A 27178-nucleotide genomic window follows, 5' to 3' on the forward strand; every position below is an offset into this window, starting at 1 on the left:
TGCATCTCTGATGAGTAATTGAAGATAAGAGGGGGTTTCCCTGCCCTGTGCTGAAGAACAACTGCCTCTTCTGTGCTCAGCAGGGAAATCCCTGCTCTTATCTCCAGGCTGAAGGGAGGAGGGGTGGAGCCTAAGGAGCTTGCAGGTGAGATGTGGAGAGGTTTCCCTATCTTTGGCTTAAGCCCACCTGTGCCTGCTGATATCCCTCTGCAAATATTCCTCCCCCCTCCTCCAGCCTAATTTCCCCTTATCTGGGCTTACTTCCAGTTTCCACCTATTACATTTATATTTTGCTTCAAGAGAACTAAAGGTGGTGCAACATGGTTTTCTCAAGTGTATTACCTTGGCCTGAACTGGTTGCTCTCTTGCTGTTGCTCCTGGGACTATCTGCGCCCTGGAAACAGGACAGTCCCCCATCCAGACACTGCTATGCCTCTAGACTGTAGCCAAAGGGGTGAGGAGTGAGGGGGAAGTCTTTTTTTGTCAAGGACTACATTCCCTTGTGGATAATCTGTTGTGGGAGGGGTGTGTGTGTCGCATGTTGGCAGTGGGTGGGGCTGAAGCCAGCTTGGGCATGCCCAAGGCCAAATGTTGACGTGTCACTCGTTTACTCTTTCTACCACCTGCCTTTCTTTCTCTGTCTCTCTCTTTTCACCCAGTGGGCTGTTGGGAAGGGGCAGATCACTCTTAGGAGAGCTCTGAAGTGATCACATGCAGAGGGCTGCATGAAATTGTGCCGAGGGCTGCATGAAATTGTGCCAAAGCCTGCAGGTTGCCCACTTGTGCTGCAGCCCATTTGAGAAACAACACAATATTGATGGAGAAATAGCATCAGCATAATGGATTAGGGTGTGCGTTGTGTGTCCTGTCTGCAAGCCAAACCCTTGTTTGGTGTTTTCCGTAGGATTTGAAATTAGCAGGGAGATTTTAGTTTTCATGGGGCAATGGAGTGAGACCCTTGCCACTGGCAAACATGGTCTCAGGATGAATAGCTCTGTCATGCAAACATGAAAGCCTTTCACTGTTCTGACCATTCCACTGGATTTAGCTTAAGTTTTATTTGACCTTAGCTACATTTACATCTTGGTTGTTGTAACTCTGTTAATGAACTTCCTGAATGCAGGGTCCCTTCTCGTGTGTCCAGTAGTTGTTTTCAACTGATATACTTTATTAATAAGTAGTTCATTCACATCATCAGGCAGCGTCTAATAAAAAGGAGCAGAGTGTGATGGGGTGGAAAGTTAAATATACTGCAGTGAATCCGGTGGAATAAACTGACACATCAGGATTTTGCAACTTCCTTAAAAGGAACAGAACATGAGGCATTTTCAGCTCGACACCCATTTTCCATTACTTCACTGCAACACACCTGTTGGATTGCAGATTGTATGGTGTGTGTGTGTGTTTTTAACTTTCTCTAGCTCATGCTGCTTTTAGCTGCATCTTTTAATGACGGTGTTAAAAACACCAACATCCTATCATTGGTTCTTGATTGTAAAATCCGAACAAATAATAGTGCTATGGTCTTCATTGAATAGCTGCACTGTTACATTAAAGTCTCCCTGTAAAAAAACAAACCAAGAGCAAAGTATTAGATCAGAATAACAGTCCAATGACTGGCTCTCTCCCTTTACAAGTCACTATTGAATGTTGCCCTGACAGTTATTCTTCTGCTTTTGTCCACTCAGAAAATCCAAATGTATGGTAATGGTCAAAAACAATCCTGTAGCCCCTCATGCTGTCTGAAAACAAGCACCTTAGGGTTGAGGGACCCACTGAAACAGTATAGGACATGACATGGATGGATGCAGTAGGTAGGAGGGTATTGGCAAAAATCAAATGCCCTGCCTTGCACAAGCGAAGGACTTCCCACTAGCACAGGAGTAGGCATCATTTGTCCTGTGGGCCTCATGCCCCCCCCGGGGGGGCCTTTTTTGCAGTCCTCACTGCTGCTGCTAAATTTGCTGTGGTGGCGGTGGCAAAAAAGGAAGCAATTTGTCTTGAAAACACAGCATGTGGGGAGTACTCACTTTGTCTGGAAGCAGAATTGTGCTGTCAGAAGCCTTCCTGGAGTGTGCTTTTGCTTCTAAACAAGGTGGGAGCTTCCTGAATGCTGTGTTTTTGAGAAAAACCATGGATTTTTGGCCCCTGCTACACTGCTGAATTTGGCAACACAGGGAGGTCTGGGGGAGGCAATGCAGAAGTTGCCTACCCCTGTACCAGCACAACACCACAATTGGACAGAACCCTATGGTGGCTGTGCGCAAGGCCTTGGGAGAGCTGAACATAAGCAGACACGAGGTGCGACATGAGTGGGATCCAGGATGGCGCAGTGTTGCTGCTGTAACACTTGCCTGTAAAGCTGAGTTGTGGTGGCAATAGCCTTTCGTGGGAATTTCAACAGACAGATAGTGTTAAGGGAAAAATCTTCCCCCCTTGTCTTTCCCAGGATGGTACAGTTGCTTAGTCAAGGCAAGACACTCTGTGTACCACTCCAGACTACTTAGATCTTTGAATGAGTGCTTGAACGAATTTCCCCCTTTTAGAAGTAGCGATTCCCCATTTTAGGAGGAGCATTTGGCATAAAGGTGAAGCGTGAGCACTGCACCTCTGGTTAAAGGCCCCCTTGGACCCGCAGTGGTTGTTACACATGTATGCATGGAAGTAAATCTATTGGCTCCAACCCAATTACTCTGAAATATGGATTTCAAGTGATAGCACTGGAGTAAAAGGTACGTAGATTGGTTCCTTTGATTATCTCAATTACATGAGCAGCAATTACTTTTAGTGCAGCTGCTTAATTAGAATGAGATGGTTATCCTTTTGACTGACATTATCCTTTTCCTCCCTGATCTTTTCTAAATTAGATGGGTATAGTTTTGCACATATTGAACAGAATTCAGTGTTAACTGAATTAAAAAAAAAATACTATGAAGATGGAAAACTAGCTGGAAAACTAGCCTAGAACAGCTTCAACATTAATTTCAAAGGAGGGAGCACATGTGGGTCAGAACCACCCATTGAGATGAATGGAAATCCCTGTTAGCACAACAGATCTATCTGCATCTGGATCTCTGGACTGTGGTGATACCATAACGTGCTAACATCACTGGTAATTTCCAATGGGTTAGATCCAACAGTTGCCTGCGTAGATGTCACTCACTTAATGGGACTTCTGCTCATGCAGTGGGACTTCTTGTCCACAGCCAGAACTCTCATATCATTTGAGGGCCTAACTACAGGCAATGCGAACAATGTGATTAGCAACCATATCATTGCCTTTTAGAAATCAAACACCAGATGCACACCAGGGTGGGGGATAATAAGCAGAATCACAGGGAGGGAGGGTTTAAACCTTCCCTCCCCATCTTGAACTCAGTAAAAATTAATGCTCCGCTCATGTGGCCATTGGCATTAGGAAAAAATCTCCAACCCTTTGTTGCTCGATGCTCCTGTTCGGGCCTTAATCCTGTTGGTGCCACCCAGAGTTACCACTTCAGACATGGATATAACTGTGGGTTACATCACGGGCAGTGACAAGGTGAAGCACCCCTTCTTCAGAAGCACCAGATATTACCAATGACTATGTCTACGGTAGTACATTTTACTAGATAATGTTACAACAACCCCAGCCCTCTTTGATGTGCCCTGCATTTTGGGTGCATTCAGTTATAATGGCACCACTGCTGCTCATGGCTTTGCTACTCAGGCAGTACTTGCGTTTAGGGTGGCTGCTTGCTAGGGATGTCGGAGTTATCTGCAATAGATTCAGATGAGTTTGGATTTCTGTGACTCCAACCTGGGGATTCTAAAGCAGACTGGCTTATTCCAAGTTGTGCAGATTCCATGGACTTGCTGACTGTTTTTTTTTACTGGGGGGATTTGTGCAAATTCACACTTGCGCTAATGTGCATTAGCTAGTGCTGATCTGCATTAGCACAAGAGTGTGTTTGTGCAAGTGGAATGCAATTCTTGGACATCTCTAAAAAAAAACAGGCCTGGGTTCTATCAATGAGCGGATGACAGAATGAAAAATGACTGACAATCCATGAAACACAGACGGAACAGATTTAACAAAATCTGTACATCCCTACTGCTAATACATCTCCAAAAAGAGAGGAATTCCATCATCAGTAAAGAGGGAAAATAGGGCACAGATTGCATAACATTTGCACCAGCTAATTTATATGTATAGATGCAGATTTGGAAATAATTACTAGAATGTAAATGGAAATATAATACATCCCACAATAGTGGAGAAGACTGTGGCCAGGTGATCTGAGTGCCTGCTCAGTCTGGAATCCAGGTGCTAACTGTGGATGGGCAATTTCAAGGGCTTGCTGCTCTCCCTTCTAATTGTTCTTTATCTTTAAACTGAACTTCAGCTGGACAGCCCTTTAAACAGAGGACACATCCAAACAGAGGACCGGCTTCTGATGGTCCTTCAAATAGAGGTCTCCTCTGTAAAGTAGGGCACAGGCCACCCTTCTTGTATTTCAGAGAACAAACTAGAAAGAACATACCTGGGGAAGGTCATGGGATCCCACGGAAACTGGCCCTTCATAGTAGATTTGTTCTGCAACACAAATAGATCCAGTGGGGAGTGAGAGAGTCAGACATGGCAGAAACTTTTTTATATCTAGATAACAGCCTAGCACCCAGGGCTGAAATGGACACATCTGATATACTGAACAGAACCCAAGACTTAGATCCCTGACCAGAAACAAATTGTTGTTGTTCCAGCACAGGCCAAACATGTTTTCTTCAGCTCTCTTCCAGAATTCAAATAGCTGCTGCAGTTTGAACACAATGCATGGCATTCAATATATTAATAAATAAATGCACATGGTGAATAAGTGACAGTGTCAGACAGTCTTGAAAGGCAGCCTCCACATGGAACAGTCTTCCCCAGCTTGGTGCCCTCCAGATGTTTTGGACTACAACTCCCATCATTCCAGACCATTGGTCATGCTGGCTTGGGCTGATGGGAATTAAAGCCCCAAATGTCTGGAGCTTGGGGAAAGCTGAGGTAGGGCTTTTTCTGAGGTAGGGCTTTTCTACATGAGGCTTTTAACCCATTACTTTATCGCGGCTTCTGCTTCTGGATTCTTTGTGGGATTAAATTTGGCTTCTTTACACATTTTTTTCTGGGTTTTTTCTTTCTCTGCCTTTCTATATGTTCCATTACATAACCACTAGGTATAGCAGATTTGCTCAAATACATCAGGGTTTCATGCTGCCATTCAAGGAAATACCAGGCTTTCCTTGTTAGAAAAAAAATTACTATAATGGTTGCAAAGAATGGGAGAGGCCCTGGAGGATGACAGTGTCATGTAAAGCACGTGGAAACTACCGTGAGTGAGAAATCACAAGCGCACAATAAATGCCTTGTGTAGAAAGGCTCCTAGAGAGTGTTGCAATAATCCAGCCTAGAGGTTACCTAGGCATGTATCTCAGTGGCCAGGACATTTGGTATCTAGCGTCAGCTCAAACAACAGAGCACAGGCAGCATAGCTTCCTCTACGTGGCAAATTCACATGGTGAGTGCCAAGAGGATTACAGCCAAAACAGGACCACTGAGAAACAAGAGGGAGCTATCCAGCATGCTCTGGGAAACCTTGAGTATTGCAGAAATACAAAAATGTGTTGAAACTTCTCTCCCCACCCCTTCAACAGCCCAAGAAGGATTGAACAAGTCCAGTAGCCACAGAAAACCGGAAACCCCATATGGGAGGAGGGATTGCAATGCTTGAATAGGAGCACTCCACCATTTTGTTGCAAGTCCTAGTTATACTTCTGAATACTGAAGCTGGGAGCAAGCAAGAGGAGACAGCTAACCTCTTTATGTCCTTTGTGAGTGCCCCGCAGACAGTGGTTGGCCCCTGTTAGACTATGGACTATGTAAATGGCTCTTTGTTTAGATTTTATTATTCGTTTAAAATACTGATATCTATTTTTAAGTATGGATTTAAATGGATTTATAAATATTTATATTACATTTTCACATTCCTATAGATGCCTCAAACTGATAGAGCCTGATTAATGACACTCTTTACTGAAGGAAATTCCCATCGTAAATAAATATAGTTGCAACCAAGGCTACCTGAGGGGCTACCTGCTCCCATATGAGCCTGCCCAGATGCCAAGAGTTTCTGGAGATGCTCTCTTGTGTATCCCAGCTCTTTCAGAAGATTGTCTGGTGGGGAAATGAGAGAGGACCTTCTCAGTGGCTGCCCCCAGGATGTGGAATACTCTTCCAAGGGAGGTGTGATTCATTCCCTCATCGATGGCTGCACAAAGACCTTCCTTTCGAAACATGACTTTTGCGCATATATATATATATATATATATATATATATAAAACTCTAGTATTTCTTTGCTCGTTCTTTGTTTGAATGATACTTACTGCTTGCCCACTTCTTGCTGCTGTTATAGCATCCTTTTTTTCTGTTGCCATTTTAGATAACATTTTAAAGACTACTGCTTATTATTCTAGGTTGTTTTCTTTTTTAGGTATGATAACCCTTCTCATTAGCTGTCTTGGTAAAAAGATGGGATAGAAATACTGAATAAACAAACACAGGAGCAATACAAAACATCAATACAAAACATCAGACACAGCTAATAAACATATAAGCAGAAATATTAACATTCAGACACCATTCTATAACCTCACGCCCTAGGCTAAATCCCATGTCCCTAAAGGGAAGGCGGCTATTTAAGGCATTGCAATAAGTGCTTATTGGCATTTGGAAGCAGTGTCTATAGATGAAGATATATGGTATTATCTAATGCAATCAGCTACGGCTTTATGTCATAATATACTTCAGTTAGAGAAAACAATTTTCCTGCCTTACCAAGATTAAAGACCTGCAAGCCTGCAGAAGGACTGGGCTTTCTGATTTAATATGTAAGCAGCAGTATGCATTTTGCCTGCGATGGACTTCAGTTCTCTCTAATGCATTTTCTACTGGTTCTTATTAAGAGATGCCTTTCCAAGAGATCTGTGAGTGCCACAGAATTACATTTTCCCATCAGTCTGGTTTCCATAATTTGCATGATTGCTTGCTCATGTAGTATTGGCCTCTTATTTCGTGAGATATCTCTGTGCCATGTTAACAAAAGAAAGAAAAGAAAAGGGCGAGCAATTCCTCAGGGGCCACCTTAGTAGATGAATGGTTGCATGGTCATGAAACTCACAGCCTAGTATTTATTATGCATCAACTGCAACTGCAGCAGGGAAAGAGCTGTGCATGATTGGCTTATTGTGCTACCAGCGCACGTTTGTTTCTCATTTGTTGCATGCATGCTGTGTGTGCCGATGTGTGTGAGAAAAGGAAGGATGCACCGATAGCAGATGATGGCACAGCAATCGACTGCTTCACCGAGCAGTAACATGTTCAGAGTGTCCTGATTGTCAGCCCTTAAAAAGCTACTTCTGCAAAGCCTTTCCTTGGCTGCTGTAGCTTTATGCTCAAATTGCTCCCACCTAATCCACCCGACCTCCTTTCTCAAGGGCTGTTCTGTTTTTCACATTTCTATCTTGACTGCAAGACATCTCTGGGGAAGGGAACTCACACCTGTGTCCTGTACAAGGCTGAGAATGCTGTTGGTGCTAAAGAGGACAAGAGCTACCACTGCTAGTACAGATAACGCGGGGAGGGGGTGCAACAAAAAGCCAGTCATGCCCTTTTCCAGGATACTCCAATCCGTGCCTCCCCCCACCCCAGTTTTCATTGTTTTCCCCTCCAGCCAGACAGCCTTCCATGGCCAGTGAGCATGCCTCACCCTTATTGGGCTGTTTTGGGGGTCCCTCCACTACAGGGTTTTTTCCCCCCTAAAGATTTTTTTGCAAGCCCCCTGAGCCCCCTGATCCTTCCTTCTTGTGAGTAGATGGTGCCATTTTGGCTTCATTGGAGAATGGGTTTGCGACTGGCATAGAGGATGGTCAGCCACCATGGTCTTCTCTCATTTTTGTTACATCCATCTGGATCATAAAATGGGATGGCTTTTTTCTCTTTTTTCTTAGCAGGATTTATCGCTTTCTCTAGGTATGCCCAAGACCAAACTAAGATACCAGACTGCATTGTCACGCTCAGTGGTGCTGCTAGGGCTGGACTTTGGAGCCAAAATTGCGCTGCCCCCAGAATGGTCACCCAGAGAGCAGCAGATGTAGCAGCAAACTCTATTTTATTCCTGTGGTCATGATGGTGCTACGGTTTAAGTGAGTTTGGGCACAATCTTATGCATGTTTAGCCAGGGAAGTGTCCTGGCTGGCTGAGGAATGCTGGGAGTTGTAGCACTTTTTTCTGTCTGAACACGGATAGGATTGGACCCTTTAAAATGCAAAACTGCACATGCTCAAAGTTCGTTTGCTTTTTATTAGGGTTGGCAAACAGTCTCCTTGTTAAGAACTTAACAACATAAGAAGAGCCATGCTGGATCAGACCAAGGGTCCATCTAGTCCAGCATTCTGTTTGCACAGTGGCCAACCAGCTGTCGGCTGGGAACCCACAATGAGCGCAGCAGCACCCTCCCACCCATATTCCCCAGCAACTTGTGCACATAGGCTCACTGCCTCTAATACTGGAGGTAGCATATAGCCATCAGCACTAGAAGCTGTTGATAGCCTTCTCCTCCAGGAATTTATCTAATCCCCTTTTAAAGCCATCCAGATTGGTGGCCATCACTACGTGTTGTGGTAGAGAATTCTGTAACAGGATTGTAGAAACAGTTTCACAACACAGAATGGCAGTTGAGGGGTGGGAAAGAGAAATGATAGTTCTGTGCTTCACAGCTAAAATAATACCTATGGGCATCTAAAGCCCCCCCCCCCGCACCAAAGCCAATATGTCCTGGGTCTAAAATTACTTAGCCACACCGCTGGTCATGCTCATGTTTGACATAAAGTCACTATAGTTGATATTTTACCCATCATCTTTGCCTAGTGAATATTTCTTCACAATGTGTGTCCACTTGAGATTTACCATGTCCTAGAGACTGATAGCTAGATTATTGATTTTGAAGGTATTTATTTAAATATTTTCTATATCTTCATCACCAAAGGCGATCCCAGGGCAGTGTACATAAGTATAAAATCAATATAATATAACAGTAAAATTAAACAGACCCATGAAAACCATAAAATGAGCAAACCAACAAAATATGTACAATCAATTTAGATTTAATTAAAACAGGGGTGTTGCGCCTCTTTTGGCCCAGTGGCCAAATTCCATTTTGGAGAAGTTCTTGGGGGCCTTATGCCGGTGGTAGGTGGGGCTGCAGGCAAGAAAGTGCTGGGCCAAAGGGAAAAGGAGTAGGGCCTAAATTGCCAGCATATTAAAGCTCTCACTGCTGGTAATGAAGCCTGATTTCAACCTTTCAGAACAGCTAGGGAGCTATAGCTCAGTGGCAGAGCACCTGCTTTGCATGCCGAAGGTCTCGGGTTCGATCCCTGGCATCTCCAGGTAGGGCTGGAAAGATTCCTACCTAAAATCCTGCAGAGCCGCTGCCAGTCAGTGTTGACAGTACTGGGCTAGATGGACCCAGGGTCTGACTCAGTAGAAGGCAGCTTCCTATGTTCCTAATGGGAAAAAGCCCATGGAAAAGCTGGGAAACCACTGGACAACTGGCAGTTGGGGCAGAGGTGATGGGCCCTGAGGAAAGGGGTGTGGCTCTCTCAGGTACCCAAGAGCACCAGACTGGAGCTCCAGGTGGGGCAGACTGGGTCCACGGGGCTGAGGTTTGACACCCCTCTACCCAGAGAATCCTCTTACCAGGGAATGCTAGTGCAATGCTTTGTGAAAAACAGTGACTCTGAAATGCAAAGAAGTCTGGGCTAAAATAAACAGAATGTTAGGATAGGCCCAACCTGGTGCATTCATTTGGAAGGGCATGTTTTCCCTGCTTGTTACCCCTTTTTGCCACTGCATCTTTAGCAAATTATATATGAAACATTAATTACCTCCTCTCTTCTTTCCACAGAAACTAAACTGTGGGTGATCTCGCTCACAAATTTTCTTGGAGTAAATTGGGACACTCCTCCCATTAACGCCAAGACTTACATCCACAGTCAGTTCATTGATGCTGTACCCTGTAGAGTAGACATAATATGAATCTAATGAGCATGGAAAATAAGGCATTCCCATTATACTAGTTTTCTTTAAAAGAAAGAAAGTGAGGGAGGAAGAGAGAGAGGGGGAAAGCAAAACCCTGTTTTTTGTTTACATAACATGCTTTACCTCCTGAATGCAAAGAACAAGCGATGGTCCCAAATTTAGGCTACAGTCTGATGCACACTTACTTGAGGACTGAGCCCCACTGAACACAGGAGGACTTTCATTCTGAGTAAGCATGGGCAGGATTGCTCCATTTGGCGCTGTGTGTTTGGCAAGGGGATTGTCGGCAGGGCTCAGATTGGCTGATTAAATTAATCCGATTCCTGCAAACCTGTAAGGCGGCTGCTCATTTTTTATCTCAAAAATACATGCCAGGCCAGGAGCAGAAACAGGCAGCCCCAGGGCAGAGCAACGTTGAAATCTGGTGAGTCCAGAGAGGAGCTCGGGCTGAATCTGATGAGTCATGGATGGCGCCTGTCAGATTCAGGCAGAGGTTTGGTTGGAAACCTGGTGGTTCCAGGGTTCCAGATCATTACGTTTTTTTTTGTCCAGCCTTTTTCTTGGCTTCACGGAACTTCTCCTGTTCTAGGATGGCAACCAAGGGGATATTCTGATCAGGTGTGACCAGGTGTGAGTCAAAACCATGCACAGCTGAGAGTCAGAATCATGGACAGCAAGCTTCAGGATCAGACCAGACTCAAGGAGTATTGTTCCAACAGTGATCTGGAGCTGATGGATGCTTTACATCAGGTCTACACAATCTGCATAGTGGGGACCACATGTGGTCTCCCAAGCCAGTTTAAGACAGCCCTGAACTCTCCTGCCATCTCTAAATTTCCCCATGCTGATTTCCCACAGATGGCATCATGCCTTCTCTCCACCCTGCAGTGATCCTGACATAGATCTTCTCTTCTCCCGTTGCTGCTAGCAGTGAAGAAAGAGTGATCTGGATTGTAAGGATGTGTGCATGTGGGTGTGTGCATGCAGCCTCTGACCCCCAAGCCAGTATTGCATGTGGCCCTCGGGGCCAAAATGGTTGTGCACTCCTGCTATACATAGTCTGTCAGAGAGAAGTCTGGGTGAAGCCCCACCTCCATGGAGGGAGCCTGCTTGGAAATTACATAGGTTTGTATTCTGGTGAGGATGAAAGATACTCTGAAGTCCCTGGGCTGTGGAGGAGGAGGTTCTTGGCTGCCGGTAGTTCACAGAAGGAGTTACCTGAGGATGGGTGAGGGCTTTGTTTGGAAGGCCTCACTACCTGCTAGGGTCCCCATCTGCAGAAGTGTCTACTGGGCAACACTGCTTTGGAGATGGCCTCCTGGGAGCTTCTGGGACCTCATCATCCCCATCCTTGGAGTTCTCCTCTGACTGACAGGGTGTGGGGTGGGTTAGGGTCCTGGACAAGTTCTGGTTACATTCCAAAATGTGGTTTAACTGATGGGATGGGTAAAAATGGATGGGGATTTATTTCAGATTTCAATAGATGGGGGTAGCTGTGGCCATCCGTTCATTACACAGCACAGTGTTGGGTGGCCTGGATGCCATGTTCACATGTGGTCTTACAACTGGGCCCCTCTTCCCAACTTAAGTTGCAAATGTACTCAGTGTTGCAGCTAGGTAATTTTAGATCCTGGACTTAAGAGTCTTATGAGGGGCCGCCTTTAGATGGCCATGTCTTATGAGGGGACTTATGAGGGGACTTAAGAGTCTTATGAGGCCTTAAGAGTCTTTCGACCCTGGACTTAAGAGTCTTATAAGGGGGCCCCTTTATATAGCCACGTGTATGACTTTGGTTGCTAAGCGCACGGCTCACATTTCTCCTCCCTCCCCAACCACCATTCCATGCTTTGAAACTGCTTCTACATTCCTGATATGTTTGAACAACAACAAAACAGTTTTTCAATCCCGATTAAAAAAATGACCACTACCTCTGAGCACATTCAGTTTTGCAATTTAGAGTGCAAGGCTGGCTGGGGAATGCTGGGAGTTGTAGGACTTTTCTCTGTCTAAACATGCATAGGATTGTGCTGTTAGACTCGCTTCAATCATCGCATCATCATGACTGCAGGAATGAAATGGAGTTTGCTTCTGCTGCCCTCATCACTTGCCACTCCCTGGCTGGCCATTTAAGGGGGCCCTTGGGCTGCAGGGCCCTAAACCTCAGCCCAGGGTCCAGGCCTAACTGCATCACTGATTGTGCTTGATCCCACCTCTCTCTCAACCTTGTTATTGTCAAGATTGATTTTGAGCGTATGGAGATAGTTAGTAGTTCAGATTTAGAAGGGGAACAGCCAGAACTGGGGGAGGCATCTTCCCCAGCGAGTTCAGATATAGATAGGCGTGCTTCTCAAGAAGCTAGCACCCAGATGGCTGGGCCTAAAGTCCCCCCATCCCTCTTCTGTGAGAATCCAGGAGGTAGAGGAGGAGGAGAAGAAGGACAGCATGGGGCGTGACCTGAGGGATGCTAGACTGCGGCGCAGAGCGAAGTGGGAAAAGTTAGAGGGTCGACCCGGTTGGCCATGCGTGAGGGTCGACGTAGGGGAGCATCACTGGAAGGGAGGGGTTTCCCTCCCTAAATTATTCTAGCCAGCAAGTCCCTGTTCAAACTGCTGGCAACATCGTAGCTCCCATTTGGATTCCCTGCTGTTATTCCTTTGTAGCCTGAGAGCCTTTGAGGATTTGCATCTGTAATGAACCTGTTGATAGCGAGTTAAAGGGGTGAGAATGAAGCCTCTCTTCTTGTGTGTGTGCATGAGGAAGTGGGGGGGGGAGCAAGGGAACATGGCAGCTATTAGAAGACCGAAGTCACTGCAAGATCGGTGTGGGCGTACCCGTAGCCCACGGGGCACCACAGGCAATGTTTACACAATACTCTGTGCAAATTTCAGCTTTGCCTTTAACAACTGCTTTCCACACTTCCTTTTTATTGCACTTTCCTAGGAACCTCCCTAGCAGAAATGTCCCTAATATTAGACCTCCTCTGATGATTGCCAGTCCTTTATTGATACTTCAATCAGCAGGCGATGAACATCATAAGTGAACCAGTTATAAGCATCCAGCATAGACAAGCTAACTAGAAGTGCACATTTGGCACAAAAAAATAATATAAAATTAGGGCCAAGTTCCAGTCTAAGGGCTTTCCAGAGACAAGCTTGCTCGCTGATGTCAAGTATCCATAGTGGAGATTCCTAATTTAGAATGCATGTATTTTATTAATTGCTTAACACCCACCCCTTTCTAAAGGAACTTCATAGTTTGGCGCAGTGAAATATGACATGTTATACTTACTTAAAACAGTTGCTAGTCTGATGTTAACTGTTTGGGCCCCTGTACTGGAACAACTGTCAAAGCTAAAAGCAAAGTCTTGCAGTGGATCTGTGAAGAAAAGCATATTGCAAGCCATAGGTGAGCACTTCTGTTTATAGTGCAGAGGAGACTTGGTTTAGAAATAACTGGAAACCCTTCTCCCTCCCAATGGCAGGTCAGGTAGAACTTAACCAGAAAGAACTATAGGATGGACTGAACATCCTATAGAAGAGCCGTTCTTTAACTTGGTTGCACTGAATGCTACTATTCTGGTTTGCTTGTTCCCTGTGAACTACCATCCTTCCTTACTGTATGGACCCAATGTGGAAGGAAGCTCCAAAAGCTACTGCATTTGACCTCGTGTGGCCAGGATCTGACTAAGCAACATAGACTTTTAAGCACCCTTCCCCAACCTGGTGCCCTCCAGATGTGTTGGACCACAATTCCCCTCAGCCCAAGCCAGCATGGCCATTGGATGGAGATGATGGTCATTGAGGTCCAACACATCTGGAAGGTGCCAGGTTGGGAAAAGCTGCTCTTCAGGGAGACACATGTCCAGAGATAGGCTTTGTCTGTGGGTTTCTCTTACAGTGCTTTTGCAATGCCAGTGCTGAAATGTAAACCGGAAAGTGGCTTGTTTCTTCAGCATGTGGTGAGTCCTTCGAAGAAATAGCCAACCTTCAAGCATTTTCCTCACTTTCACTGTAGTGTCAGAAAGAGTGCCAAGGGCCACTCGTGGTCCCTGGACCACAGTCCAGGAGCCAATACTACAGAAAAATAAAAGACTGCATTTTCCATTGTTCTCCAATATGAAGCAATGGTACGAAAGAGCAGGCCTTCCTTATGGGATGAGATATCATGGTACTGGAGCCCTACGTTTGTCTGTCACCATTTCTTGCATGTGTGTTTGCAATGAATGCATGTCAAAGTCAGCTAGACTTCAGAACCTTTTCCCTGGGATGCGCTGGAAACAAGCAAGAGTAACCTTTGTTCTTGTAAAACAACAAAGAATTTTGTGGCGCCTTAAAGACTAACAAATACATTAGCTTATTTGTTAATCTTTAAGGTGCCACAAGGCTGTTTCTTGTTTTTGTGACTATGGGCTACCAGTGCAATCCCATACATCTCAACTCATAAGTAAGCTTCATTGAGTTAAATGGACCTTACTCCCAGGTAACTGTGGTTAGGATTGCAGCCTAACACAGCTACCCCTGCAAACTGTCTGTCTGTCTGTCTGTCTGTCTGTCTATCAGAGATGTGTGATGTGACATCACTGTCTTAGTGTTTTCCCCCATTCCACCTCATGGCCCGCTGTTTGGTTGGGGTGGGAGGAATGCTAATATGGTGAGGGCTTGTCACAACGATGCCTTACCACTGAGATGCGCAAGGAGACAGGGGTTGGAAGCACCCCTGTGTCTTCCTATAGTGTGTGATGGATGCGCCTGATCTCGTCTGATCTTGAAAACTAAGCAGGGTCAGCCCTGGTTAGTACTTGGATGAGAGACCGCCTGGGAATCAGGCTTCCTGCACTGAGCGGGGGTTGGACTCGATTGTCTTGTAGGCCCCTTCCAACCCTATGATTCTATTATTTGGGTCTTGGGAGCAATTTTTAACACATCATTTAGCAAGAGAGACTCATTGAATGGTTTTGCTCCTTAAACAATTCTGTTATTTTGTAATCCTATTTTCATAAAGTATTGCAAATAGGCTGTGAGACCATTTTCCTCCACTGACAGGAACCACGTTGATTTTGACTTCTCTTTTCGGTGTCACCCTTTTCCTCCCCAGCCTGCTCTGGATAACGATAATTCTTCGACTTCTGCACGAGAATGTTTCACTTCCTTTTATTTTCATGCATTGCATGAGGAAGGTCAGAAACAGAACATGTTCTCCTTTTACAAATGTGACTTGTGTGCTGTATGTGCCACAGACTTGCAAACACTTGTGCTTGTTCTACCTGTGCCTTGTGCTTTCAAGTGTGGAATAGTTTCCCACCTGCAGTGGGTACAGATGTACAGCAGCTGGTATTTTGTGCTTTGTATCGAATATCATGAAAATTGGGCATGCTGGGGAAGAGGCAATGCACAGTCTGGTGAACTGGGCTTATTTCATTCTGAACAGCTGTTTTCTTCCCTGCACAGATTGATGTTGGTTTGGGTGCCTTGGACCATTTGAGAAAACTGTTTGTATGCATACTGGTGGGTTTTGCTTGGGGCAGCTGAGTCACACAACCATTTTGTCATCATCATGCATTTTGTTGGCATTCTAAAATAATAGATGTTGGTGCTCTAGATAAGAACATAAGAAGAGCCCTGCTGAACTGGACCAAGGGTCCATCTAGTCCAGCATTCTGTTCACACAGTGGCCAACCAGCTGCCCATGATAAACCCATCAGCAGGACATGAGTGCAACAGCACCCTCCCTCCCATGTTCCCCAGCAGCTGCTGGTATACTTAGACATACTGCCTTTGATACTGGAGGTAGCGTAAAGCCATTATGACTAGTAAACTTTGATAGCCTTCTCCTCCATGAATTTGTCTAATCCCCTTTTAAAGCCATCCAAATTGGCTTGTAGCAGAGATATCCCTGATGTCATGTGGTCTAACTTGTATGCCTGTTTTCTTCCTGTTTTCCCCAGTTGTATAGTGGGCAAGCTGCTGGTGGTTATTCTACTGATAAAGGTGCTCTATGTATGCCCTAAGGCACTCTCTTCCTTATGACCTCCCAAGTTTTGATGCTGAGCAATGCTTTTGAAAGCAGAGTCTAGGATTAACTCCAGCCAGCCCTGGCCCAAATTAATCTGTGCAGGAAAGTGCACAGACTAAAAAAGAACCGGAGCTTCCTGTTTGGAGACCTGGCCTTCATTGTACTTTCCTTATGGAGTTATATCTAGCCATTCACCCATTCATCTGCGGGCTGTAAATGTACACATCCTGAATTCTCACAGAGTCAAAATGTTTACCCTTCTTTCCCAAGAGAAAATGACACCATACTTCAACCTTTCACTTCACACCACATTCAAGCATAGACAGCACTGTTGATTCCCCAGGCTTCTCTCCGCCCACCGTCTTCAATCTGTTCTCTCTTGCAGAATTCACATTTTACTTGTCATACTTGATCCCCTTTCAGCCAATAGAGTGAAGAATAAGCATGATTTTCCCACATGGAGAATGCCCCACAGAGTGAAAGAGCTCCCTTGGGATAGCCTTAGATCTGAAAGGCAGGAGATAAATTAGATGAATAAATGACAAATGGACGGTGTATCGGGCAGTGAGGGACAAAACTGGATTGAATTTTAACAACAGTGCTGGGCCTGGAAGCATCATAAGAGCCATGCAAGATTATGCCAAGGGTCCATTGGGTCCAGCATTCTGTTAACACAGTGGCCAACCAGCTGCCAGTGGGAAACCCATGAATAGGACACAAGTGCAATAGCACTTCCCACTTGTGTTATCCTCCTTGAATTTGTCTAATCCCCTTTTAAAGCCATGCAAATTGGTGGCCATCTTCTGAGGGTGAAATTTTGTTTCCAATAGGGATTGACCCTATCACAGACATTTTGGAATGACTAATGAAAACATGATGCATGAGAACTGTTCCATTTCCCCTCCCCCAGTTCCTTCTTAATGTCCATGCACATTTTGGTTCAATAATTCCAGACAGCTAGTTGATAGTTTTCTAACAGATGATGGCTTTAAATTATTTTTTTGTGGAAACAGAATCTAGCAGATTAATAGCATGGGTTTCCAGGCGTTGATCTGGCTGAGTTCATGCAGGTCTAGAGGGAGTGGGGGAGAAATCCCACTTCTCCACAGAAACATCGATACCTTTGGCCTTTCCATATTACACTTCTGGGAGCAGTCAGACAATGGCAGGCCAGTGAATTATTTGAGCTCATTTTTCCCCCCAGCTTCACACTAAAATAGCAGAGCAGAAAGGAAACTGGAAATGAACACAAAGGAATCATTCTTAGCACTTACTTAGTGCTTTCCACCTCCAAAGCCCTTAATAAGACACCCTCTAATTAATCCTCACAACAGCTCTGGTGAAGAAATGATTACAGAATTATGTTTAATTCCTCAGTTAAAGCATGCTCTCATAACTGTCATTTCTGCATAGGAAATGTTGTCCTGAAACAGAACATTGGACAGCCAAAAGCACACTTCCCTCTAGGGTGGTCAGTTACGCATCACCCCAAAAGAGGACATAGAATTGCATAACATTTGCACATGCTCGTTTTTATGTATAGATGCAGATTTAGCAATAATTACTACAATTTAGGGCACAATCCTATACATGTTTAGACAGAAAAGGTCCTACAAATCCCAGCATCCCCCCAACAGCCATTTTTCCTGTCTCAACATGCATAGAATCATAGAACAGTAGGGTTGGAAAGGGCCTACAAGACTATCGAGTCCAAACCCCTGCTCAATGTATAGGATTGAGCCTTTGAATAGAAATACAATACATCTGACCGTAGTGGAGAAGACTATGACCAGGTGACATGTGTGCCTGCCTGTTCAATCTGCTGCCCAGGCTCCAACTGTTGATGGGCAGCGTCATGTCTCCTGTGTTCCCTCCCTTTTTATGATTCTATAGCTTTGAACAGGCCTTGGCCTACACAGGCCTTCAAATAGAAAGACACCTTCAACCAGAGGATTGTCCTCTGTAAAAGAGGACACGTGGCCACCCTACCACACTTTGGAAATGTAAAACTGAAGTCACATTTGAGTCTTACATTTGCAGTACTTATAGTATTTATAGTAGGGTGCATAGTTACAGAAATACATTAAAAAGAGGTTCACAGCATTGTGAACGCATTTTGGGCTCTTTTTAATGTGCACGTATTGGCAAATGGGATGTTGGTTTATCCTGCAGCCACTGGCTGATCACGCCATTGCATTGACCTCAGTGGTGCCTCAAAGTAGGACTTTGGGGCAGAGGTCCTGAGCCCCACTCAGCAGAATGAGCAAGAGTAGGGTGCCCACTTATGCATTGTCAAAAAAGAGGAATTGCGTTACCAAAAAACCCCCGCCAGCAGAGGAGATCAATTTGCACGACATTTGCATATATGTGATTTTATATTTATAAGTGTAATTTAGAAATAATAACTATAACTTAAATAGAAATGCAATACATCTCACCATAGTCGAGAAGACTGATGAGGTGACCTGTGTGGCTGCTCCGTCTGCTGTCTCAGTGCTAACTGTTGTTGGGCAACTTCAAGGCCACTTCTGCTCTCTCTCCTTATGGTTCTTTGACTTTAAACCAGACTTGGACAGGGCAGCCCTTCAAACAGAGGATGCCTTCAAACAGAGGACTGTCCTCTCCAAAATAGGAGACTGTCCTCTGTAAAGTTGGGCACCAAATGCAGCAGGGCTGGCTTACCATATTTTGAAGCAAGTGAAACAATACACATGACCATCTAAAGAGGGCCTCCCCGTAAGACCATTAAGTCCAGAGTAGAACATTTCCTGACTGCACTACTGATCCTCCTCTTCCTCCATTTCCTGTTGGGGAATGAAGCACCTGCATCTGGTCACCTCGGATGGGACGAGGTTGCACCACATCAGGCACTTGGCTATGGGGCATTCCCCCCCCCCCTAACAGCAACCATGTGCCTGAGATGGAAGGGCACTTGTTAGAGCACTGATTTTGCATGCAGTAGGTCCCAGGTTCAGCGCCAGGCAGCTCCAGTTAAAAGGATCCAGTAGCAGGTGATGTCAGAGAGCTCTGCCTGGGTCCTTGGAGACCTGCTGCCCAACAGAGCAAACCAAATTAGGTTTAGGAGCACCTTTCTTTCTAATTCTACACACTGACTCTTGGTTCGGATGTCACATGTGGCAGGAGGGGGGAACACATGGCTTGCAAGCCCATTCATGACAGCCACACCAACCAGGCCAGTGTGACAATAGTGACAAACCGCTAAATGGACCCATGTACGCCTAGATATGCCTGCCAAACACATAAATCCTTCTGCTTAAAATAAAAAAGGAAAGAAATTACTACAAGCTGACCTGCATGGATACCATTGTAAGTACACAAAAAGTAACTGCAAGAAATGCTTTTAATACATGCTGCTTTTTCCTTCTTTCCCCCCTTTCCCAGTTTAATCTTGAACATAGTCAAGAGTGGGCCTTTAAGTCCTGGATGATAATTTTTCCTCCCCGTCCCACCTGCCGAAATCCACAATAGCTCCCTTGAGCTTACTTAAAGCAGTAGAACTTGAGCCATTTGGGTGAGTGGGGAGGGCCTCCGTTTGGCCCCAAAGGGAAGCAGGCTGCCCTAGGGCTCTCTGACCTGCAGATGACCTGCTCACGGTCCCTCCCCCTCTATAAATCAGGTGAGGAGGGTGGGAACTTGAGAGAGGGCTTTGTCAGTGGCGGCCCCCAGTTTGTGAACACCCTCCCAGGAGAGATGTGATTAGCCTGCACCGTGACTATTTTTAAATGTAAATGAAAGTCCTTTTTATTTAAACAAGGAGTTAGCGCCTGACTGGTTGCTTTGGGTGTTTTTCAGTTAGATTATTATGGATGTATTTTAATTGTTTTGTGTGATCATATGGTTTTATGATTGTTTTATTGGTACTTGCTTCATTAATATCCTAAGCTGCTCTGTGCTCATTGTGGAGGAAGGGCAGGGTATAAGAATTCTAAATAAATGAAATAATAAATAAATATTGCAGTACTTGTTTGCCCAGGGACCAGGCTCTGGACGGGCCCAACCCATGTAGGGTGGCCACTTATCTATCCTCTGAAGTCCCTTCAAATAGAGGACTGTCCTCTGTAAAGTAGGACACACAGACACCTTAAACCCCTGCCCTCCTGTGTGTCAGGTATCTGAGTGCTTTAAGTTGTCCTGTATTGACACACTCTGATTTGTGTCTCGCATGATCTGTAAAACCATCTGGCGCCTAATCTGTCTTTATTGCTGACTCTTCTTAAGCATGCATTGGGGAGCCATTTTTGTACCTTGAAGCTTATGGATATTTTTCTTCTTGCTGCTGTGGTGTCGATTTCTGGAAAGAGGACAGGGTTATGCTTCATGTTAAATGACAGAGTTTAATCTAAGCCTGCAACCTCTGGGAAAGACAAATCTGAAATGGACTGGCTCCTGGGTTTGTTTTTTCTTGATCTGTGTCACCATGGTAGATGAGCCTAGATTTAATCTGTCACAGAGATCTTGAGAGAGATGGTGGGTGGAAGGGAGATGGAGCCCATTTTTTCTATGTAGAGAGAAAAGAGAGAGAGAGTATATGTATGTGTGTGCCATTTTCCCTCTCCAGGAATAAACTTCCTTAAAAAGAAAAGCTCTTTGTCCTTCTGCCTGCTAATTTGATATAAGGGAAGCAGAGAAAGCCCAAATCTTCTGAATTGCAAGCTTTATGATTAACTGTTTCTATAACTATTTTTAGAGACCACTGATGAGAGTGTGGTGCAGTGGCAACTGGATGTGGGCTAGGGAGATGTGAGCTCAAGCCCCTATTCAGCCCTGAAGCTCACTCAGTGATCTTGAACTGATCACTGTTGAAGGTGATGGAACCTGCTCAAGGTTTACTGAAGAACTCCAGCTTCAGGAGCTAGGTAATTTTAGAGTCTGGACTTCATGGTCTTATGGAGGGTGGGCAATGATTTTAGATAATAATGTGTATTACTTTGTTTACTTCAACATGTGGTATGCCAGCCCAGCTCTGCAGGGCCAGTGTCACAGGCAGGCATGGTTGGCCACGTGTTGAGGGCCCACACCCCAGCAGGGGCCTGCTGACAAGACTTGCTCCTCCCCTTCACCGTTGCAACTGCTTGTTCACCTGCCTCGCGCTTTGGCCCAGGCAATGGTAATAGTGAGAAGGAGAACAGAGATGGCCCTCCCTACTTGCTGACTGGCTCTCTGGCTCTCAGCCTGCTAAGCAAACAAGTGGTAGCAACAGGGATGTCAGAGGAATCTGGTTGGGGGGTGGAGCTCAACCAGCTTTCATCAGCTCGGCCCCCCAACTCCATTCCATCTTCCACCAGCTGGCCTAACTCAGTTTGCAACAAGCCAGCTGGCGTACTTTCCATAATTTTGTTTTGCATAAAAAGCATTTGTGCAAATTTGCATAATTTGTGCAAATTACAGCCATAATTTGCATACTTTACTGCCAAAATCTGTACAAATTTTTATCTGCGCAAACTGTGGCAGAGACAACAAAAAATGCATTAAAAGTCACCGGAAAAGCAAGGCGAATTGGACATGCTGTGGAAGTTCAACGAGCCCCCAAAGGGTAGCAATCATGAGAAAGAGGAGGACAAGCAAGAGCAGCTGGTCACCATGGTGGTGTGAAGGTAGACCCCCTAAGGAAGGGGCACTCCATTGAGGATGTCTTGCCCAAAGGCCCTCCAAAACCTGGAGTCGCACTGCTGCTGTGTTTGGGGGCCCTTCTGCTGAGTGTGGCTCTGGAATCCTGCCCTGAAGGCACCACAGGAAGAGGGTCCCATTTTTAGTAGAATGGTGTGTGTTGGTCAATATTTAACCCTTTTCCCACAGACAAGTTTTATGCTTCAAATTGGCCTCCCCAAACTGCTTTTCCTCCCACAGGATTCCACCTGCAAGTGTTTGGAACCACACAAGGAGACAAACAGCTGGGGAGAATACTTTGCTGGTGGGGGAAGTTTTTAAGTACCCCACCCCCTACATGCCACTTCTCTACTTAAAATGGGACTCCCCTGAAGCCACATTTTGGCAGAAAATATGGCTGTCACAGTCAGGGCTTACATTTCCTTACATATCTGTAGATAAAAGGGCAAGAGGCCTGGTCAGCAACAAATTTTCCTGGCGGGCCATTTTGAAATGGGAGTAGTGATGATGGGTCAGCACTTCACCTTCTGCAACCTTTTCGAGCTGTGCGTACCTCTGACAATTTGAGAAACTATTTTTGGCATCACCACAAAATAGACCTAGATTGGCAAAGGGGCAATGCAGAACTTCTTCGGGGCAAAAGATGTGGTCAAGAGGTCTCCAGTTGGTAACCAACTAGGCTAGAGTCATTGAATCATTCATCAGTTTTTAATGAAAACAAACCAGGGAAGTGGGGCTAGTTAACCCTTTTTAAAAAACATGCAGCTTGAGCTTAACCACGTTTACCCAAAAGCAAACCCAGTGGGTTTCAGTGGGACTTACTTCAGAGTAAATAGGCTTAGGGTTGTCTTCAAAAGTTGTTGTTTTTACCATGAATTAGAGGACATAACAACCAAAGGACAGCGTTGGTGGTATATAGAGACCTTGTTGTTGTTGTTGTTCTGCCTGCCTGCCTCTCTCTGTCTCTGTCTCTGTCTCTGTGTGTGTGTGTGTGTGTGTGTGTGTGTGTGTTGTATAGCAGATACAGTGGCTGGGTTGTAAAAAGCATCTCATGCTGGTGACGGTGGACTTCCACCAAGTGTGAGCTTAGCATATTGCATCTGCTGTGTGGTGACAGTGAGGATGTCGTACTGTGCATGAATGTGGTGAATGAAGTGTTAATAGTGCTGGGAGGCCCATTAACCCCCCAGAGGCTGTATGGGAAGAAGAACTCTGGTTGTCATTAGATAGCTGTTGTAAGATGGCTGGCTGCAGTTTGCGGCTCCAGGCCTCCATTGTACTTTATATTCAAATAAATTGTTCCAGCCATTCCTTAACACTGTGTTTATTATTAGAGGAGTCTGTATTAGAACACTCAGTGGTATAGCAGCCAATATTACTGCCCATCATGTGGGAGATAAGGGCTCAATTCCCTGATGGGGAGTGTCTTGTTTAGAGTTGGGACCATAGCTAAGTGTAGAGAAGCACATGCCTTCCCCAATCTGGTGCCCTCCAGATATGTTGGACTGCAAGTCCAGTCATTCCCAGCTAGCATAGCCAATGGTCATGCCAGCTGAGAATGATGGGAGTTGCAGTCCAACACATCTGGAGAGTGCTAGGTTGGGGAAAGATGGTGTAGGAGGTCTGCATCCAATCCTGGTATCTCCAGCTAAAAGGACTGCAGTTTGCATGGCTGGGAAAGACCTCTGCCTGAGGCCTTGGGAGAGAGACCGCTGGTCAGAGTAGATTGCTGTGGGCTAGTCTGACTCATAAAATGGCAGCTTTGTGTGTGTTTTTCCTCCTGAGCATAGGGAGAAAAAACAAGCCATCCTCATAGCTTCAATTATATTTTCCTAATACCGGGGATCTGCTTATAATATCTGAAAGCGGACTTGGTCTCCCAGGAATGGGCTGGTAAAAGATTTCATTCCAAATATTTATTTACTCCTTGTGGCCTTCACTGGTTTTATTTCAATGGATGTGTAAAGCTATGGCTGAGCTTCAGGGGAGGGGAAAAATAAAGTCCCACGGGTGCAGCCTTTGTGTTTGGATGGATTGGGAAAACAAACGCTCGGGTTTTCGTTTACCATTCATCACTTTTCATGTCACGTGCCTCGTATGAATGAGATGTCTATGAAGCTAATTCCCTTTGTCCCCGTTGTAAAGCGCATCAGTGCCTCAGTGGGGGCACAAGGCCAGCAGAGCTGTGGAGCTGAAAAGGAAGCACTGCCGGGCGGATTCGTTGTTCATTCATTTCAGGCCTGTTTGTTCCTTTTCTTCTTCAGCAGATTGGAAGCACAAACAAGCCCACAGTCCATGGGAAATGCCGCCACTGTGCATGTCCAATGCATGGCTGAGCACAGTGACAGCTTTTGACAACGTGGTTCCTTCTGAGTAGCACATTAAACCTCGTGTCAGGTTGAGTAACAGGGAGCTGGGGAGAAATACGGAATTTATACTACTATGGCCAAAATGTGTTCTTGGGTGGGAAAAAGAGAATCAAATTTCTCCCTGTCTTATTTATTACATGTGCTGCAGGAAGAAAGATGTTTTTGTTTGTTTAGAGTCATCAAAGTTTTTTTTTAAAGAATTACTTTTATAAAATCTTGTTGTTCCAAGCTATCATTATTTTGAGCAGTTGATGATTAGTGTTAGATGAATTTGCATTCGCCCTGTCCTCATTTCTTTGTTGATTTTCACCACATTACAGTTTACTTGATCTTTATTAAAAATGGCCATGCTTGAAAGCCCAAGCTCATGGTAAATTGGGAAAAGGCATAAACTGAGGATTTTTGTTATTTTATCTCTTTCCTGTTATTATCATTATATTTAATCACGTCTGTAGAACTTTAGAGCATACTAAATATTTTCTGTTTATCTTGATTTACAACTTCCTAGCCAATTGGAAGCTGGTTATGTTGAAAAAGAAATGCCCCAATCCATTGATACGTTCTGAGCACAGGAATTTTGATGCATGTAGGAAGATTCCCTGTACAGAATGGTCTCTTCATTTATTTCAATGGAGGAAAGCAATCCACATACATAGCCATTTGTTTATGTAGATTGGGCGCCTCCACTGAAAAGGATGGAGACCCTTGCACATAGAAAAGACCAATACACACGTTCAGACACACACACACACACACACACAGACTCAGATCTTTGGATTGGGGTGTGTGACTCCCCCAAAGCCATCCAGTAAGTTTTCCAGCTGAACATGGAATCTAAAATGGGCCTCCCGCATTCAAACCCAGCAAGCAATCTACTACGCTGCAAGTGCCTGTTTTCTGCTGTTACAAGAACAACACCAAAATAGGGAGAAGTCAAATGGAATGATAAGATCTCACCACAGCTTCGGTACTTTATTTCCAACCGACTGTTCTTGCAGATGGTGTGTGCAGGCCATCCGGTGATGGTGGTGGCAGTATAAATCAGCAGAAAGATGAGAGGAACAACCTTAAGCATCTTCATGCTGCCCGTTGATGTGGGTCTGTAAAATTGTTTCTCTTCTTCATAATCAGTGTGTGAAGGGTTAGTTTGTCTACTTCCTCTTTCTAGCAAATGCAGCAGCTCCAACCTACTGCATCAATTGCCTACACGGGCATTAAATAATCCAGTACATTCTCATGCTGTCAAAGGGTGTAACAGAAGAAGCAAATGGCTAATCAGAGGGGTGGTGTTTCTCTTTTAAGATGTCTGTGCTCTGTTTCATACCAGTTTGTACTAATAATGAAAGGCCCGAGAATACTTCCCTCTCTGAAGCTTCAACTCCATGCTGAGCTAGAGGGAGAACTCTTTCATGCTGTCTCCACTACTCTTACCTCACAAGACTTTAACACCTTCATACTTCATCAGATTATAAGGAAAGTCCAACCCATGTGAACCATAGATGTGGTTTGTTTGTGTCATACCTTTTGCAGAGATTTCTCTCTGCCTTCGGCATGTAATGATGCCAGCTTCTATTTCTGTAGTGGGGTTGACACAGCTTTCAATAACAAGCAAGGGACTGTCTTGGGACTACTTCAAAGGATCATGGGGTTGTATGGTGCATGCTTAGAGTAGACCCACTGAAATCAAAAGGACTTAATTTAGGCTTGACTGACATGTCCCATTGATTTCATTGGTTCTAATATAAGCATGATGACTAAATCTGGATCCAACCCATAGAGTTGCAGGGGATCTTGGAGGCCATCTAGTCCAACCCTCTGCTTGATCCAGGAAATCTAGAGATAGAACATCCCCAACAGATGGCTGTCCAACTGCTGCTTGAAGTCCTCCAGCAAGGGTGAGCCCAGCACTCCTCTAGGTAATAGATTCCATTGACTAACTGCTCTTACCATCAAGACGTTTCTCCTAATGTTTAACCAAAATCAGCCCTCCTTTAACTTAAGTCCATTAGATCTAGTCTTGTCCCCTGGGGCAGCAGAGAACAAGTATGTGCGCCCTCCTATTTGACTGTACTTCAGGGATTTGAGTTGTGTTATCATGTCCCTCCTCGGTTGTCTCTTCTTCAGGCTAAACATACCTACTTCCTTCCACCTTTCTTCAAAGGACTTCTTTTCTGTACCCCTGACCATGTTTGTTGCTCTCCTTTGAATCAATTCCATTTTGTCTCTATCCTTCTTGAAGTACAGTGCCCAGAACTGGACACAGTCTTTCAGTGCCTCCCTTGGAAGGACCACCCATGAATTGTGGCCCTTTTCTGAGATGCTGCTCTCAACTCCTCATCAGATAATTTCTGTGTGGGTCCTGTGCAGGCCATAAGCAGGACTTCCTAGAAAGCTCTAGAAGGGCTGGTTTCAGTTCCACCCACCCATGCATGCTAATGTCTCGAGCATAAGATGATGGGAACCATTTGGCCAGCCTTAACACCTTTCCCAAGCTTCTCTCCTTATGTTTTGAACTACAATTCCCATCTTCCCTGACCATTGGCTATGCTGTCTGTGGCTGCTGGAAGTTTTAGTCCAAAACATCTGGAGAGCTCCAGTTTGGGGAAGGCTGCTTTAACTAGTTCTTTATTCTGAGGTCAGAATTGCACATTTGATGGAAGACCCAGGTCTGGGAATGGATATCCATAAAATGGGTATTTCAGCTCGAGTAGCCCATTTGGTTTCACTGGAACTACTAGCAAACCAAGGTGTTGTCAAACTAGCAAACACATTGATACTACAGAGCCATGGATTGACACCATGGACCAATTAATGTTTTTAAATGGATATTCAACATGGCTTTTTAATTGATTAATTGATGAGAGAATTGATGAGTTAATTGATTGCATTTAAACACATTCACATACTTAGAAACAAACAACTGAGTGAAAATGCTAGTTGAGGATTCTAGAAGGAGAGGACAGTCGTTCTTATGCATGGAATGATGTATAATATTACACAAAAGTTGCCACTTGGTGTTCAAAGCAAAAGCTATCCTCTCGGATTTTAAGC

At 44.9% G+C, this 27178-nt stretch overlaps 1 protein-coding gene across 1 annotated transcript; it reads right to left on the minus strand.

Moving 5' to 3' along the window:
• Positions 1–1019: 1019 nt before the first annotated feature.
• On the minus strand, positions 1020–25223 carry LY86 (lymphocyte antigen 86). Its single transcript, XM_084850396.1, has 5 exons — positions 25085–25223; positions 13407–13493; positions 9965–10093; positions 4524–4576; positions 1020–1562 (listed from the first exon to the last, which is right to left on the minus strand). The coding sequence occupies exons 1-5, from the start codon at positions 25206–25208 to the stop codon at positions 1479–1481; spliced, it is 477 nt and encodes a 158-aa protein (XP_084706522.1). The 5' UTR covers positions 25209–25223; the 3' UTR covers positions 1020–1478.
• Between the last annotated feature and the right edge of the window lie 1955 nt (positions 25224–27178).

This window comes from Heloderma suspectum, chromosome 4, assembly GCF_057233095.1.
Source record: "Heloderma suspectum isolate Gila_16-S chromosome 4, 16-S_ref, whole genome shotgun sequence".
NCBI classification, from domain to species: domain Eukaryota; kingdom Metazoa; phylum Chordata; class Lepidosauria; order Squamata; family Helodermatidae; genus Heloderma; species Heloderma suspectum.